General features: G+C 45.2%; 1 protein-coding gene across 5 annotated transcripts in view; it reads right to left on the bottom strand.

Moving 5' to 3' along the window:
- The window catches only part of ECE1 (endothelin converting enzyme 1), a 185,531-nt gene that overhangs the window by 63,127 nt on the left and 104,253 nt on the right, over positions 1-18,151 (bottom strand). For 4 of the 5 annotated variants that reach the window (XM_020973112.2, XM_078145617.1, XM_020973113.2 and 1 more), the window contains exons 3-4: positions 8,481-8,622; positions 1,333-1,545 (exon numbers count right to left, since the gene is read on the bottom strand). In XM_020973112.2, coding sequence (XP_020828771.1) covers positions 1,333-1,545; positions 8,481-8,622 — 355 coding nt within the window. Of the gene's footprint in view, positions 1-1,332; positions 1,546-8,480; positions 8,623-12,154; positions 12,252-18,151 lie in introns of those variants that run through there. The other variant, XM_020973114.2, reaches the window with a different exon arrangement.

Below are 18,151 nucleotides of genomic sequence, written 5' to 3'. Positions count from 1 at the left end.
AAGAAAAAGAGAAAGAGAGAAGAAGAGAGAGAGGGGGAGGGAGGAAGGAAGAGAGAAAGGGAGAGAGAGAAAGAGAAGAAGAAAGAAAGAGGAAGAGAGAGAGAAATGGGAGGGAGAGAAAGGGAGAGAGGGAAAGAGGGGGAGAGGGGGACAGAGAGAGAGAGAGAGGGAGAAGAGGAGAGAGAGAGAGAGAGAGAGAGAGAGAGAGAGAGAGAGAGAGAGAGAGAGAGAAAGAAGGGAAGAGAGAGAGAGAAGAAGAGAGAAAGAGGAAGAGAGAGAGAAAATGGGAGGGAGAGAAAGGGAGAGAGGGAAAGAGAAGAAGAAAGAAAGAGAAGAGAGAGAAAATGGGAGGGAGAGAAAGGGAGAAAGGGAGAGAGGGAAAGAGGGGGAGAGGGGGACAGAGAGAGAGAAAGAGAGAAAGAGGGAGAGAGAGAGAGAGAAGAGAGAGAAAGGGAAAGAGAGAGAGAAGAAGAGAGAAAGAGGAAGAGAGAGAGAAAATGGGAGGGAGAGGAAGAGAGACAAAGGGGGAGAGGGAAAGAGGGAGGAAGAGAGAGAGAGATTAAATTGTACATCATTCTATCAGAGAAAATGCCCCAGTGATGATGATTCCAGACACTGAAGACCAAAGTCAGAAAAAGGAAAAAAAAAAGTCTTGTCATATAAAAATAAGACAAGGCACAGTAATTTGTATGTGAACTACCTAGTATGAGTCATTACCACCTAGCACCGTAACAAACTGGGCAGAGCATTCAAGGTGTATCCTATTAACTTTGCTCTACATTCTACTTGGGCAAAAGTCAATCAACACATAGGAAGCACCTGCTGTGCACCAGGCACTGTGCTAAGCGCTTAACAATTATTATCTCATTTTATCCTCACTACAGCCCTGGGAGGTACATGCTATTATTATACCCATTTTACAGAACTGAGGCAGACAGAGATTAAGGGACTTGCCCGAGGTCATACAACTAGTAAGTGTCTAAGGCCAGATTTGAACTCAGGTCCTCCTGACTCCAGGTCCTGTGCTCTATCCACCGTCCCACTTAGCTGCCTCAAATAGGTGCTTTATAAATGCTAGTTGAGGGGCAGCTAGGTGGCGCAGTGGATAGAGCACTAGCCCTGTATTCAGGAGGACCTGAGTTCAAATCCGGCCTCAGACACATAACACTTACTAGCTGTGTGACCCTGGGCAAGTCACTTAACCCCATTGCCTAGCCCTGCCCTCCCCAACCCCCCAAAATGTTAGTTGACTTGAGGTCAGTAGTACCCAGATTCTTATGCCTCTCCTTTGTCCTAACTTTCCCTCCTCTCCCGATGCTAAGAGGGACTCACCCAAGAGATGCTTCATGATGGCTTGGTTGTGTTCCCAGAGGTTGTTAAAGGTCCCCCATCGGGAGTGGCCATCAGGCACAGGATTGGCCTTTATCCAGCCCCCACAGGCATAGCTGAAGAAGTCTTGGCAGGGGTCCACTGTTTGGTCCAAGGAGCTCAGGATGGAACTGGTCACTGAGATGCAAGCTTCACTCAGGCACAGAGCAAGGGGTCCTAGTAGGAAGAGCAACAAGAGGTCCGTGAGAGGCTGTGGAAGATGCTGGTGGGTAATCAACGGATCAATAAATAAACATTTATTAAGCACCTATTATGTACTAGGCATTGTCCTAAGCACTGGGCATACTTTCATTTGGCAAATGATTATTAATATGGATATTAATCTACTCCATGGTTACAATGTAAACTCTCTTTCATTATAGTTCACTGTCATCAGTGAATACTTATAAATGTTTATTATCAAATTGATTAATTGATTATAAGTAGAGAACTGTTCTGGGTGCTGGAGGAGATATACAATTTAGTGATGTGGAACCTGCCCTAAGAAAACTTTATTTTTCTAGTAGGGTATGATACTACAAGTGTTCCTGCTGCTGCTTCTCCCACCTACTACTACGACTATTACTATTGCTGCTGCTGCTGCTATGATTCCTACTTACTACTAATACAACTGTTGCTGCTGTTGTTACTTCTACTACCACCACCACTACTACTACTACTTTCTTCTTCTCAATGAATGACCTCCTTGAGGTAGAAGCCTATTACTGGAATCTCTGGGTCAAAGATTATGAGCATTTCGGTCACTTTATTTTCACAATGCCAAATGGCTGTAGTGATTCACAGCTCCACCAACAATGTACCAGTATACTTATTTTCCCATAATCCCTTCAACATTGACTTTTCCCATATTTTGTGATCTTGCTCAATTTACTGGACATGAGGTAACCTCAAGGTTTTTTTAATTTTCATTTCTCTTATTGCTAGAGATCTGAAGCACTCCTTCATGTGATTATTAATAGTTTGCAATTTTGAGAACAGTTTGCTCATATCCTTTGACTACTTATCTAGTGGCTTTTGTGTACACACATGTGCACACACACACACACACACACACACACAGAGTAGTTGTTCATACAAGGTGTCCCAAAAGTCTTAGTGTCACTCTAGACTCTAATGGCTTAAAATGGCACTAAGATTTTTGAGAAAACCCTGTATATTTTGGATATCAAACTCTTACCAGACATATCTGATACAAAGATATTTTTCCTATTCAATCTTTCCCTTTTTATCCCAGATTCATTCATTTTGTTTGTGCAGCAATTTTATGTCACCAAAGATATCAATTTCCTCTTTGGTCATGGTCCTCTTCTATCCTTTGTGTAGTTCAGAATATGGCTCCTACCCATATGTGTGACAGTGACTTTCAACCAACTGGTTTTTTTTTTTGTGGGGTGGGGTATGAGCTTTAGTATTAAGGTCACATAAACATTTTAAAATTATTGTTGAATAGAGACAATTATTTCTTAATTGCCAAATCTAATGGCCTTTTCTCAATCCTCACCCTTATTGACCTCTCTGCAGCCTTTGACGATGTTTATCACCCTTTCCTTGTATGTATTTTCTGCTCTCCAGGTTTTTGAAATGATGCTCTTTCCAAGTTCTCTTCCTACCTACCTGTATGGGCAACCACTCTTGCTCTTTTGTTAGATCTCACACTCTCTATCAAGTGGGTCCCCCAAGAATATGTCCTGGGCCCTCCTTTCTTCCCTCTCTACTATCGCACATGGTGACCACATCAGCTCCCATGGATTCAATGAGGTTAAAATGACTCGCCCAGGGTCACACAGCTAAATAAGTGTCAGAGGCAGGATATGAGCACAGGTCTTCCTGACTCTAAGTCCAGTACTAAACTATGCTGCTTCTCAATATGACACTAACACAGATCACTATGATACACAGTACTACATGGGCAGCTAGGTGACATAGTAGATGGAGTCAGGAAGACCTGAGTTCAAATCCTGCCTTTGACATCTACTAGCTGTTTCCCTGGGCAAACTGCTTCACCTCTGCCTCAGTTTACTCATCTATAAAATGAGGACGGTAATAGAACCTACATCCCAGGGTTGTTGTGAGAATCAAATAAGATCAATTCCATAAAGCATTCTGCAAATCTTTAAGTGCTTTATAAATGCTATTATAATTAGCTATTATGAAAAGTACATTAGAAAGCCACAAATCTACTTTGAAGGCTGAGGAGAAAGCTCTCACTAACTGCAGGAATGAATAAAGACTTGGGTTTTAAAGAATAGATAGGAATTTAACAGATGAAAAGGAAGAGAAAAGGACTTCGGGCATTTTTTGCATATGGGACAGAAGAACAAAGCCATGGAGGCATAAAGACACATGGTAGGCAGCTAGGTGGAGCAGTAGATAAAGTGTTGGACTTGGAATAGGAAAGGCGTGAGTCCAAATCTTGCCTGTAAGTCAACAAGCATTTATCATGCAGCTACTATATTCCAGGCATTCTGCAAAGTGCTAGGGATACAAAGAAAGGCAAAAGACAGTTTCCTCATCTGTAAAATAAAAATAATAGCCCGTTACCTCAAAGAATTGCGGGGAGATAGGAATACTCTAGCTAAATAATAAGAATTAATCAATGTTTATTGAATTAAATTGATTTGTGTCAGCATCTACTGGATATCTGCTACATGCCTAGCACTCTTACCCAAAAGGGTGTATGTAGTTGAAAATGTTACTGAGCTTGGGAGCCGGCAGACTTAGGTCTGTATACTGGCTTCTCTATTTTTTTTTTTATTGCTTATATAACCCAAGGCACTCTCCCTTTCTGAGTCCTGTTTTCACCTTTGTAGAAATGAGGGCGACTGGATTAGACAGTGGCTAAAGTCCTTGACAGCTCTAAATCCAACGAAATTTCAGCACTCTTCCTTCCCCGCCCTCAAAGAGAATCTAATCTGATCAGCTGGTCTTATCTAGGAAAGTTGATGGGCACAGGCAGGAAACCTTTATTTTCTGCTTTTTCAGGCAACTGTTGCTATAATACTTCACTGCTACTGCATACTGGGCCAGGGTCTTATATGGTTTCATGGATAAATTAAATTCATTACTTGGGAGAAGCTGTCTAGTGTGTTGTGGTCAGCGACTTAGAAAGGAGAGATAGCCTGGTCCATGTCGGAGGCTTAGACCTCGAGCAGTCTGTCTGTCTGTCTTTCTCACTGCCTTGGCCCTGGGCATGACATCCTTCTACCACACATAATGTACAGGACTACCACAGGAGCATATCGGTGCCTAAGCTAAAATTGGCTGTTTGGGGGTTTGGAATCAGGGGAACCTAGGTTCAAATCCCACCTCTGACATTGGCTATCATTTAACCTCTGTTCCTCAGTTTTCTGAGGCACATTAAATGGTTCCTCATTCAATCCCATCCAACTTTAAATCTATAATCCTTTTTTCTCTCCTTAGTTTTTCCTCTTAAGAATTCAGAGCAGTGAGTCATTGATGTTGACATAATGTCAATCTGAGGACCTATTAAAGGACCTGTAGGAAAAGACTCAGGGGAGATAGAACTATCCTCAAATATTTTATGAGCTATCACATAGAAAAGGAATCAGCCTTGTCCGTTTGCCCCAGAGGACAGATCAGGGAGCTGGAAAGGCAGATTTAGGTTTGATGCCAGAAAAAATTTCTAGCAATTGGAGATGACCAAAAGTAGAGTGGGGTGCCTCAGGAGGTAGTTTCCCCCAGCCCCAACCAACAGAGGTCCTCAAGACTGGATGAGCACTTACAGGGGAAGATATGGACAGGTTTCTTGAGAGGCATGATGGCATAACAGTTAGAGTACTAGACTTGGAGTCAGAAAAGATTGGATTCACACACCATCTTTGTCGTGTTGTTAAATGTTCACCTATCTGGTTCTTCCAAGACTATACACTCCAAGAGAATGGGGACTTTGATGTATTTTTCTTTAGGTATGTGACCAGGGGCAAATCACATAACCTTCCCACACCTCAGTTTCTCCAGCTGTAAAATGGGGATCCGGGCATTGTGGTACAAATGAAGAGGTGTTGATCTTTGAGGCCAATGGACTGGATTCAAATAGTGCCTTTTCTACCTACTTCTTGTGTAACCTTAGGCAAGTTCTTTAACTTCACCTGTCCTCTAAAATCACTTTCTGCTCCAAATCTTTGATCCTATAATAACCCAAAATGGTGGAGAGGTTGATTTAAGCTCAGTATTGGAAATAACTTCCTAACAATTAGAGGTATGTGTTCCACATTAGAATTGCGAGTTCCATGATATGTGGTGAGCTCCCCATCACTAGGGGTATTCAAGCAGAGGACAGATGGCCACTTGTCTGGGAGGTTATGAAGGGTACAGATTTGACTCAATGAGATCTTTTGTAACTCTCACATCTTGTTGGCTACCGCAGATGCTGGCTGCTTGTGCTTGGAAGTGGCAGAGGGTGGAGGAAACAACTCTGAGTAATAACTCTTGACCTCTTGAAGAGGCCTCTGACAGTGAAAAGGAGGGTGTGGGCTGGCAGGCGGTGGTCTCATCCCCCTCTGTAACCACAGTGCCTGCCAGGGCTCCAGAAAGTGACCTGTGAGCTTACTGCTGTCTGAATACAAATAAGAGGCATTTCCAGGCAGACACACAGTAACAGCAGGAAAGACCCCTATCTCAGGAATCTAGCCTTTGATTCTTAGGACCAGGCTTGGCTTGGGGAATAATACTAACAGCTCCCATTACTACAGTACTTTTACAAAGCGTTTTCCTCAAAACATCCCTCGGAGGGGAAAGGGGGATAGTGCAGGGTTTTTTTTTATTTCCCTTTTATGGATGAGGATCAGAAGGGAAGTGACTTGCCCAAGGTCATACAACTAGGGTGATGCAGAGCCAAGTCTTTTCATTACACTGTGGTGTGCGCACTCTCTCCCTCTCTCTTTCTCTCTTCCCTTTCTTCTTTCCCTCCCTCTCTCTCTCCCCTCTTTTTTTCCTCTCTCCTCTTTTCTGCCTCTCCTCTTTCTCTCTCTTCCTCCCTCCCCTCTCCTCCTCCTTCTTTCTCTTTCCTCTCTCTCTCTCTCTCTCTCTCTCTCTCTCTCTCTCTCTCTCTCTCTCTCCCCTTCTCTCTCTGTCTCATTCTCATCTTTCTCTCTCCTCTCTTCTCTGTCTGTCTGTTTCCTCTTTCTCTCCCTTCCTCCCTCCCCTCTCCTCTTTTTCCTTCTCTCTCTATCTCATTCTCTGTCTGTCTCTCTGTCTGTTCTCTTTGGCATCCATTCACTCTTATAAGAGAAAGCCCTTGTTCGCCTGCTGATACACAGATGGCCTTGGAGAAGGCAGCCAGGAGGACCCAGACCTCCTCATTCTCAGCCCGCCTTTCTCTTCCCCCCCCCCCCATTCCCTAAGCACTGACCGGGTCAGTCACTTTCTGGAGAGCCTGAGATAATCTTCAGAAACAACCTGCTTTTTATTTTGCTGCTCATGTTTGCAAAGGCACCTGTAGTCCACGCCAGGGAGGATTCCTCTGAAATGTGAACAAATATGTACGGAGGTGCCCAGACATAACTCATAGGTGGGGATGGATCTCAAGGCTAATCAGAGGATTTGCTGTGACGGGCTTGATGTTTGCTCAGACATGACTGGTGCCAGCTCTCACTGGGTAACCAGTTTGGTTGGCCAGGAGGACCAGGCCACCTTTCTCACCAAGTTAGCTGACAAGAAACATGGGCCTTCCTCGGGCTGTACTCGGCCCCTGGCTGGTGTGTTCAGCGGAGTCTTGATAAATAACAATGAGGAGGACAAGGTGGTGTGGTAGAGGGAATTAGGGGAGCTGGCATTGAATCAGGAAGATCTGAGGTCAGGTCTGGCCTCTGACTCACTCTGGTTCTGAGGTCAGCTCTGCCACTGTATCTCCTGACTCTGAGTATTTTCTCTGCCTGGAATGCTCTCCCTCCTCTGGCTTCCTTCAAGTCCCGACTAAAATCCCACCTTCTTCCCACCTTTCCCAATCCCTCTTAAGTCTAGTGTCTTCCTTCTGTTCATTTATTTCCTATTTATCCTGTATATAGCATGTTTGTACATATCTGTTTGCTTGTAGCTCTATAAGCTCCATGAAGGCAGGGACAGTCTTTTTGCCTTTTTTTTTTTAATCCTTAGGGCTTAGCACAGTACCTGACACATAGTAGGTGCTTAATAAATGCTTACTGACTGACTATGGGGAATGACCCTGAATGAGTCACTTAATTCTCTCTGTCCCAGGCAAATCTCAAGATAAACACAGGGCTAGTTAGTAATGATCTGGATTGGCAGATAGAGTTTCCTTGCCAGGAATTCAGGCTCAAGAATTAAGCCATTTGCCCAAAGTCACACTTTGTAGTCAGTCAGTGGTAGAGCTGGGGTTTAAATTCAGGAGGCAGATTTTTAAAAGACTGTTGGCTCTGGAGTCAGGAAGACCCAAGTTCAAATCCTATCTCTGACCCTTACCGATTGTGTGATCTTGGGCAAATCAGTTTCCTTTTCCCAGTCTCCTTGGCCGTAATACGAGAAGGGTGGATGAGTTAGATGGCTTGACCTCTAAGGGTCCCTCCAGTCCTAAGACCATAATCTCTTTTGTCCAATCTAGTGACCCACTCATTCTGCCACCCTTTACATAAGTCTCTCTGCCCCTTCCAGATGGCAAACTTAGAGCAAGGCCCAAGCTGCATTAACCTCTGCCTCCCCAGCACCCAGCGCAGGCCTTTGACATTTAAAACCTGCTTGTCATTGGGCGATCCTTAGCAAATCACATGAACTTTCAGTACTGTAGGTAACCCTCCCAGAGAAGGTGTCAACCTGTACCCACAGAGGGATTTTCCTCATCTGGAAGTTCCCTACACCAAAGAAATCATAGGTCTAGTCCTTATCTCTATTGAACTGCAGGATCACAGACTTAGAGCTAAAGAGGCTTCCATTTTACAGAAGAGGAAACTGAGTCCCAGAGAGTTTAAAGGAGTTGCCAGGGTCACATATATAGTAAGCATCAGATCAGGATTTGAACCCAGGTCCTCTTTCCTCCATATCCAAGGCCTGTTTCAGCCAAGGGCAGGGAGGAAAGGAGCAAGCTCAGTGACGGGGCTGGCCCACGTCGCACTTACTAGTTTTGTACTGGAAGGTCAAGACTGCCAGGGATGCCAACAGCCCCAGCACCAAAAGGCCAATCACCACGGAAAGGCGCTTTTCGATATGAGTTCTCTCGGCCCAGCAGCTCCGGCCATTCCTGGAGCCTCGGAAATTCACCTGCAGGAGGAGGAGGAGGAAGAATTAGCTTCGGATTCCTTCCCACCAACAAAAGCATCCCCACCCAACCATCCCCATGGAGGACACGGTCAGCCTGGTGGGAACAATGCCAAGGAGACGTCTGGGCTGCTCTCCCACCTTCAGGTGGGTCTGGTTCCCAGGAAATTAGCCCTAATCCGGTAAAGAAGTCCCCGCCCTTGATCAGCAACTCAGATTTGCTGCTCAAACAGCGGAGATGCCAGGGGTTGAGCCTGAGGAGGGTCTGTGTGTTTTAAAAGTGTCACTTGATATGGGGTGGAGGGGTAGGGAGGGGGAAGAAAGGCAACTTTCTCTAATTCTTCCATCACCATGTCCAGGAAAGGGAAGGACACTGGACCTTTTAAGCTGAGTGAACATTCCAGCAGGACCTCTGCCACACCAACATGGAGGTGGAGGCCAAGAACTGTTTCCTTGGAGTCTGAGGAGCTGGGGTGATGTCCCAGCAAGGGCAACAAGTTGCTGTGTGGTCGTGGGCCTGTCATTTCTCAGAGCCGCAGCTTCCTAGGATTGTAGTTTGAGAAATGGAAGTGACTTAGAGGCCATGAAGGCCAACCCTCTCATTTTACAGATGAGAAAACTGAGGCTGAGGAAGGTTGTGTGACTTGACTGCGGTCGCACTGGGAGAGGGGCAGGATCCGTACCCACGACCTCCGACTCTAAATCTGGTGCTCCTTCCACCTTAAAGATGAGGAAGCTGAGGCCCAGAGAGGTTAAATGATGATTTGCCCAGGGTCACATGGATAGCCAGTGTCAGGGTGAGATTTGAATTCTAAACTCAGCACTCTCTTCCAATAATATACTGTGCAGGCTCTTACGATATTTTCTCATCTGTGAAAAGGGAATAATAATTCATGTACTCCCTACACTGAAAGGTTGTAAGAGAAGTATTAAGTTAATGGGAACTATTATTCCCCAACCCCACCATCCCAGTAAGCTCCACTGTTCCTAATACCCCTTAGAAAGAATATGTTCCCCTCTTGACTGTGCCAAGGGCTTTCTTCCTACATTGTATATTTGTCATGTATTATTTCATATGAGAGACACCATGGCAGAATGGGTCAAAGCCAGGGAGATGTGAGTTCAAGTCTAGCCTCAGATATCCAAGCTTTGTGATCCTGGGAAAATCACTTAACAACTCAATGTAACTTAACCCACAAAACTCCCTAAAACTAAGTCACAAAGGAGTTGTCCAATTAGCATCGGTGGGAGGAGTTTCCACATTAGGGAGTTCCTTCACACTGTTGAAATTACAGGTCCAAAACTAACTCACTAAATAAATAAGTTTTGTGTTAGAGTCACCTGTGCTTGGGGTGTCTCCTCCATCCCCCCACCTATTTGTGATTTTCATGAAGACAGGGGCCATCATTTAAATAAACTCAGTCCCTCCTCCAGTGTCCAGCACAGTGCTGGGCAAAAGCATTTAATGTTTGCTGAATTTAAGGTACAGAGACATAGACTCTGAGAGTGGGAAAGGTCCAACTCCCAACTGCACATTTTCCATCTACTCTACACAAATCAATGTTTTCAAACTGTGATGCTGGACAAGACTTTTGAGAGTCCCTTTGACAGCAAGGAGATCCAAGAATCAATACTTAAAGAAATTAATTCAGGCTGTTCACTGGAAAGTCAAACACTGAAGCCGAAGCTTAAATACTCTGATTACATAATGAGAAGATGGGACTCAATGGAAAAGACCTTGATGTTGGGAAAGACTGAAGGCAAAAGGAAAAGGGGATGGCAAAGTATGAGATCGATGGACAGAGTCATGAAAAGAACAAACATGAACTTGGACTGACTTTGGGAGATAGAGGAGGACAGAAGGTGTGCTGTGGTCCATGGGGTCACAAAGAGTTGGATGTAACTGAACAACAGTAACAGAAATAGGGATAGAAATAGGACCCTGTGATTTCACTAACTCAGGGAACTCCAGAGGGAAGACACACCTTCTACGAATGCAGGTCTATACCTCTCTTGTAAATGAAAGTCTCAGCCAGCTGCCTGCATCATAGAAAGGGGAAGTGACTTGCCCAGAGTCACTGAGGCCAGTATGTGTCAGGGAAAGGATATGAGCTCAGGTCTGTCTGGTTTGAAGACCAGCTCTCACTCCACTTTGCTGCCTCTCATGTGACTTACACACATTCTGGTTTACGCACATGTTGCCTTCCCCATCAGAATGCAGCCACTTCCTTGGGGACAGAACTATTTTTTTCTAATTAATTTTTCTTTTTCCATTAGCAAAGATCCGACATCCCCCACTCCCACCCCTAATCTTCACCCCACCCCTATCCCCACTGAAAAAGAAAGAAAAACAAAACGCCTGCTACAAACATATAGTAAAGCAAAACAAATTTCGGCACTGGCCAAATCCTCCCCACTTCACCAAAAAAAATAAATTGTTTGAGTCTATGCTCTGCTTCTTTTACCGTTCTGCAAGGAAGCAGGCAGGTTGCATGTTTTCATCCCTAGTCCTCTGGAATCATGGCTGATTATGACACTGATCAGAGTTTTTTGAAATTGTCTTGTCTTTACAATATCATTGCCCTGGCTCTGCTCACTTCACTTTGTACCAGTTCATATAGTTATCCCAGGTTTCTCTGGAGCCATCCCCTTCATTTGCACAATAGCATTATAATTCATTCACATACCATAACTTGTTCAGCCATTCCCCAACTGATAGACAACCTCTCGGTTTCCCATTCTTTGCCACTGAAACAGCTATAAATGTTTGTTTTGCTTAGGGCTAATCCCTCCCTTAATCTTTTGTTATTGCTCAGTACTGTCTGATTCTTCATGACCCCATTTAGGGTTTTCTTGGCAGAGACATTGGAGTGGTTAGCCATTTTCTTCTCCAGCTCATTTTACAGATGAAGAACTGAGGCAAACAGGTTTAAGTGACTTGCCCACGGTCACACAGCTAGCTAAGCGTTTGAGGTCAGATGTGAACTCACGAAGATGAGTCTTCCTGACTCCAGGCCTGGCACTCTATCCACTGTGCCACTTAACTGCCCCTCCCTTAATCTACCCTCTCTCTAATTCCCCCTTCTCTCTTCTCTCCTATTTTCCTGTGCAGTGAAATGTATTTCTGTATCCAACTCTGTGTGTGTGTGTGTGTCTTCAGATGAGAGTTAGGTTCAAGTGTCAACCACTCTCTTCACCCTTCTTCCTTGTTAGCATAAACTTCTACTTGCATACCCCAACTATGTGATATATTTTCTCCTAACCTTCCTCCCCTTAACCTTGCCCCCACTGTATTCTTCTCCCCTCTATAATATCCCCAATAAGCAGGCATTGAAATCATCAGTAAAATGGAAGCCAATGGGTCCCCACGCAGCCCCTTCTACCCTGGGACAGCTGTTATTGGTATGCCCATTATTGTTACTGGTTAATGAGCTCCTCTTCATTGCAACTCTCCTTTCCCCTACCCTAGTCCTGTGCTTTGGAGCAAAATTAAATAACTCTAACCTCTCCTTCCCCAAGGCTGCCCTTCAAATACCTGAAGATGGCTCTCAGCTTTCCCATCATGTCTTCTTTTCTCTAGGCTAACCATCCCCAGTTCCTTCAGATGATTTAGTGAGTCACTGATCAGGATTCTTGGGAGGAACCAGAGAGGGAAGAGGAGAGGAGGGGAGTGGGGGGAACAGCCTATTTTAATCAAATCACCAAGAATTACCAGCCAAACCGACTCTGAACTAAACAGGAAGGGCGTCACAATAAAGGGAAGTGCACCCGGCAGCCGGCTGGAAGGCTGAGTCCCCAGAGCATGCATCTGTGGCGCTCCATCCCAGAGACACCCAGGCACCATCCAATCTAATCTGGCCTTGAATAGCCCTCTGATGGAAGCATATCTGAGTGACCTTGGACAATTCACTTAAGCTCGGAGTGGGTGTGGGGGTGGTGTCTCATCTTCCTTAACTGTAAAACGAGGAGGTCTGATCTAAAACAAAAATTACAAAGTAAATCTAGGGGAGGGCCCCAACAGTGGAGTGTGTGTCTGATGGGGGAGGAGAAAGGATGAGGAGAAGCCTCATAGAGAAAGTAGCATCTGTTCTCCACTTGAACATCTCCAATGCTGGGAACCCTCCCGTGGATCAGCAGCCTAGTTCACTTCCGGCCTCTCACTTCAGACAGCCTGGGCCCAGTGTGAGAATGAAGGCCCAAGAAGCTCTGGCCTCTCCTATGGCTTCAGCTGCTTCCCATAAAGGCTGGGGCCTCTGGAATCAGAGTTTCTCAAAAAGCCCTAAGGCCACAGGGCCATATGGAAACATCTGTGTACATAGCTCTCCGGGGCCTGAGCAAGGCTACAAAAATGCCTGACGGCTTCACAGCCACCACTTATGACCACAAGCCACATAAAATATCTCGGTTTGCCTTGGCAGCCCAGGCACGGCCCTGATTAGGTAAGATTGTGCTGAAGGTCGCCAGAGCATCCCGAATGGCTGGTCTCTAACAGGTCCTCCTGCCTCCACCTCCCCTCCCCCCGAATCCATCTTCCATGCACACCCAGATTAATCTTTCTTGGGCATACATTTCAAGAGGAAAACTCCTTAGCTCAACCATCTTCACCAGCTCCCTACTGCTACTGAGAAAGTCCAGCTTCCTCTGTGGGGCATTTGAAGCACTCCAAGCCTTCTCTCCTGTTTCTCCCTTCCACACACTCTATGATCAGGCCAAACTGGTCGGCTCCCTGTCCCCCAAACACACCCTGCATTTCCTGGCCTCTCTGCCTTCGCTTGTGCTACTCCATATGCTTGGAATACCCCCTCTCCTCTCACTTTATTGGGTGATAAAGGGGGATCCCTTACATGGAGTAGTGGAGAGACCACTGAGGCCAGAGTGAGAGGATGTGGATTCGAATCCTGTCTCTGCCCTTCAATATCAATATGATCTTTGGGTTTCAGTTTGCTCATCTGTGAAATGAGAGGGCTGGGCTACATTCGACACCACTGAGGTCTCTTCCAACTTGAAATTTAAGATCTTTTTCCAGATCCCCCAATTCAACAAGACAGCTGTTCCCTGGGACCTCATCTACAAATTTTTCTTGTACTTTTTTTTTTGTTTTTGTTTTTAGGCAGTTGGGGTTAAGTGACTTGCCCAGGGTCACACAGCTAGTAAGTGTCCAGTGTTTGGTCTGAGGCTGGCTTTGAACTCAGGTCTTCCTGACTTCAGGGCCGGTGCTCTATCCACTGCAGCACCTAGCTGCCCCTCTTGCACTTTTAAAATGCACTTATCCAGAATGTATATTATGACTACCTGCCCTTGTGTCTTATCTCCTCCTTTCAAACCCTACTAGAATGGAAACTTCTGAAAAGCAGGGACCATGTCTCCTTTAAACCTGGCAGCAGCTCTCTGTGCCTAGTCCAGACTTCCACGCACGATCAACAAATAATAAATCAATCAATAAATGTCTGCTGAATTCTCCGACTGGGGGTGCCAGCAGGTGCCACCCCACCAGAAGGCTAGAAGTTGGTGTCCCTGCCACCTCCCTGCTTCAGGTTTCTCCCCACTGTAGCCACCCTCCACTCACCTATTAGGCCGATCTTCCTAAAGCAAGGCTGTGAGTTATGTCCCCCCTTCCCCTCCCGCCCCATTCCCTCCAGGATAAAACACAAAACCCTCTGTTTGATGTTTGATGCTCATCATAGGCTGGCCCAGCCTCCCTTTCCTTTTTACACCACCTTCTGCTACCCAGTGACACTGGCCTCCTCACTGCGCCTCCAATAAGACACAAGACCCTCCCTTTCCCAGATCTGGCCATTTTCTCTGGCTGTCCACATGCCTGGAATCCTTTCCCTCCTCATCTCCACCTCCTGGCTTCCTTTAAGTCCCAACTAAAATCCCACCTCTCCCAATTCTTCTTAATGCTACTCCCTCCCAATTTATGCCCACTTTTCTCAGTCTATATCTTATTTGTTTATTGCTCTTTGTATGCTGTCTCTCCCTTTAGACTGTGAGCTTCTAGAGAACAGGAACTTTTCTTTTGCCTTTCTTTGTATCACTGGTCCTTAGCACAGAACCTTGTACAGAGTAGGTGCTTCATAAATGCTTTATAGTTTGACTTGACTTGCCTTTCATCTTAGGGAGTAGGTTGGGGACAATAGGAAGTTAAATGATTTGCCTAGGATCACACACGGGCAGCTAGGTGGTGTCATAGTGCATACAGCAATAGCCGGGAAGTGTTAGTGCATTCCTGGAGCACTCATCTTCCTGAGTTCAAATCCAGTCTCAGATACTTCCTAGCTGTGTGACTCTGGGCAAGTCCCTTCACCCCATTTGCTTCAGTTTCTTCATCTATAAAATGAGCTGGAGAAGGAAATGGCAGACCATTCCAGTATCTTTGCAAAGAAAACAAAAACAAAAACCAACAAAAAAAGAAAAAAGAAAAGAAAAAACTCCAAATGGGGTCACGAAGATTGGGACATGACTGAACAAAGACTCACACAGCCAGCATCAGGTGATAAGAGTTGGAACTTGAATCTAGATCTTCCTGACTCCAAGAGCAGTCATTCCCTATCTATTACACCACACTGTCTCTCTTTTTCCTCCTGCCTTTTCTTGGTAATGGCCATGAGGAACCTCACCCAATGCAGGGAAATATACCAATTTCTCTTGAAATTGAAACTGCCAAAGAAGAATTGAGAGAACCTAAGAACCTTAAGAAGTAGAACTAAGTAAAGGCACTGGTTTGTCTTGAAACAAGCAAATCTCCAACAGGGTTGGCTTTTTGCTCCAAGTGCAATGGGCTTTTCAATTCAATTCAACAGACATTTATTAAGCACCTGCTGTGTGCCAGGCACTGTGCTAGGGGCTGGGTTCTTCCATACTGAAACTCATCAGTGCATTCAGGACCACGAGGTCCTCTGAGCCTCAGTTTCCTTTTCTGTAAAAGGGAGGTGATGATAATATAGTCCTCAAAGGTTATTCTGAGATCAAGGTAAGTGCAGGTAAAGAATTCTGCAAAGTTTAGACTAGTATTTAAATATCAGTTATCATTATCACTATTGGGACAGCTAGGTGGCGCCATAGTGCACAGAGCTCTGGGCCTGGAGTCAGGAAGACTCATTTTCCCAAGTTCAAATCTGGCCTCAGACACTTACTAGCTATGTGACCCTGAGCAAGTCACTTAAGCCTGTTTGCCTCAGTTTCCTCATCTGTAAAATGAGTTGGAGAAGGAAATGACAAACTACTCCAGTGGTGTTGAACAGTGTCTCTACGGAGGTCACTGATAGCATCCTTCTAATCCTAACCACTGGCTCTTTGCTCACTCTCTGATTTTCTCCCTTCCCTTCCATTACTGTCTCAGAAGCACACTGGAAAAAGCACTAGACAGAGCACATGCGCTAAATATCTTGTAAGACCACTTCCCTTCTCTGGGCCTCAATTTCAGTGTCTATAAAATGGGTCCACAGTGATAGCACTCTTAGCACCTCACAGGGGAAGGTGACACTTTATAAATCATCAAGTGACATGGAAAGATAAGCAATTATTGTCTTCGTTCTTCCCTCCAATCATGCTCACTTCTTAGCCTTACTGTCAGTGACCTCCTAGAAGGTACTGCTCAGCCCCACTGGAGGCCACTGGCTATCAAATAGCTTAGGAGCACTGGTCCTTGTCTCTGCCCTCCAAGGTTTAGTGAAAGAGCCAGAGAATTGCTACTGGTATTATGTGGTACAGCAGATCTAATTCTGTCCTTGGAGGCCTGTATTCTAATCCCGCCTCTGATACCACATGACCTTGAGCACTTTTTTTCCCTCTCTGAACATCAGTCTTTTCATCTGTAAAATGCTGAAAATAAAACCTGCCACTACATCCCCTCAAGGTTTGTTGTGAAGAAAGCACTTTGTATGCTTTCAGGTGCTACAGAAATTAAATTAAAACTCAACAATTAGGGTTTTTTTAATTAAAAATATACTTATTAAATGCTGTCTGAGAGCAAGGCAATCTCAAGGCAACCTTAAGCAATCAGGGTCAATTACATGGTGCTACCACTAGGGGTGCAGAAATTGGGAGCTGAGCTTCCCTGCCTAAGCTGAGTTAGGATAAATTTAAACCTGAACAGATGGCACACCCAGTGAAATTAAATTAGGAAAAGTCAGAATTAAATTAAAAATTCTGAGTCCCAGGAAAAGAGTTGCTTAGGGGATTTGAAAATAGAATTTTTAACCTCTGCAACATCCCTCCATCTCCTGGCACACGCTGCCTGGCAAAGAGACAGCTGGCTTCTGGGCAGGTCCCCTACAGTAAGTGAACACGGGGCTAAGACGGAGATGCAGGCCTTTTCCTGGGGATGAAGAAAGGAGGCTGCTGAAGCTGGCTGTGCTTGGCTCTACCGAGGGAAAAACCGGGTGCCCCAGCCCCAGCCCAGCCCAGCCCCTCTAAGCCACCATTGCCTTAGGCACAAGTCTTTGTGAGGGGAGGGGGCGAGATCTCTAGCCTGGGAGTCAGAAGATTCCAGTTGTCCTCTTGACTCTTCCAGTGACTCAGTGTGTGACCTGGGGCAGACTGCCTGACATCTATTAGAATGTAATCTCCAGTTCAAATCCCGCGTCAGACACTTGACACTTCCTAGCTGTGTGACCCTGGGCAAGTCACTTAACCTCAACTGCCTCACCAAAAAAAAAAAAAGTAATCTCCTTGTAAGTAGGGATTGTTTCCTTCTTTGTACTGGTATCCCCCAGTGCCTAGTGGAGTGCCTGGCATAGAGCAGGTGCTGAATAAACACTTATTGATTGACTGGTCTATGACCCTGTTCAACCCTTTTTAAATCAAAGGGGTTGGAGTAGATGGTCTCTGTGGTTCCTCTCAGCTCTGACATTCTGTTCTTTCTAAGGTCCCTTCTAGGTCTGACATTCTACATTCTAAGGTTCCTCCCAGCTCTGATATTCTATGTTTTGATGTCCCTTCCAGCCCTAATAGTCTATGTTCTAAGGTCCCTTCCAGGTCTAACATTCTATGTTCTAAGGTTCTTCCCAGCTTTGATATTCTGTTCTAAGGTCTCTTCCAGTTCTGATATTCTGTGTTTTGAGATCCCTTCCAGCCCTAATAGTCTATGTTCTAAGGTCCCTTCCAGGTCTAACATTCTATGTTCTAAGGTTCTTCCAGCTTTGATATTCTGTTCTAAGGTCTCTTCCAGTTCTGATATTCTGTGTTTTGAGATCCCTTCCAGCCCTAATAGTCTATGTTCTAGGGTCCCTTCCAGGTCCGATATTCTACATTCAAAGACCTCTATTAGCTCTGATATGCTGTGTTTCCAGGTGGTCCCTCTCAGCCCTAACAATCTATGTTCTAAGGTCCCTCCCAGCCTGCTACAGTATATGTTCTAAGGTCTTGTCAAGCTCTTATATTCTATGTTCTAAGGATCCTACCAACTCTGATATTTTGTTCTAAGGTCTCTTCCAGTTCTGATATTCTATGTTCTGAGGTCTCTTTCAGACTTAATAGTCTATGTTCTAAGGTCCCTCCCAGTTATGACAGTCTATATTCTCGGGTCTCA

The sequence above is a fragment of the Phascolarctos cinereus genome, unplaced genomic scaffold (assembly GCF_003287225.1).
Source record: "Phascolarctos cinereus isolate Bilbo 61053 unplaced genomic scaffold, phaCin_HiC Scaffold_726;HRSCAF=1367, whole genome shotgun sequence".
Classification (NCBI taxonomy): domain Eukaryota; kingdom Metazoa; phylum Chordata; class Mammalia; order Diprotodontia; family Phascolarctidae; genus Phascolarctos; species Phascolarctos cinereus.
The sequence above is the reverse complement of the archived record's forward strand: the minus strand, read 5'-3'. Positions and strand labels throughout refer to the sequence as shown.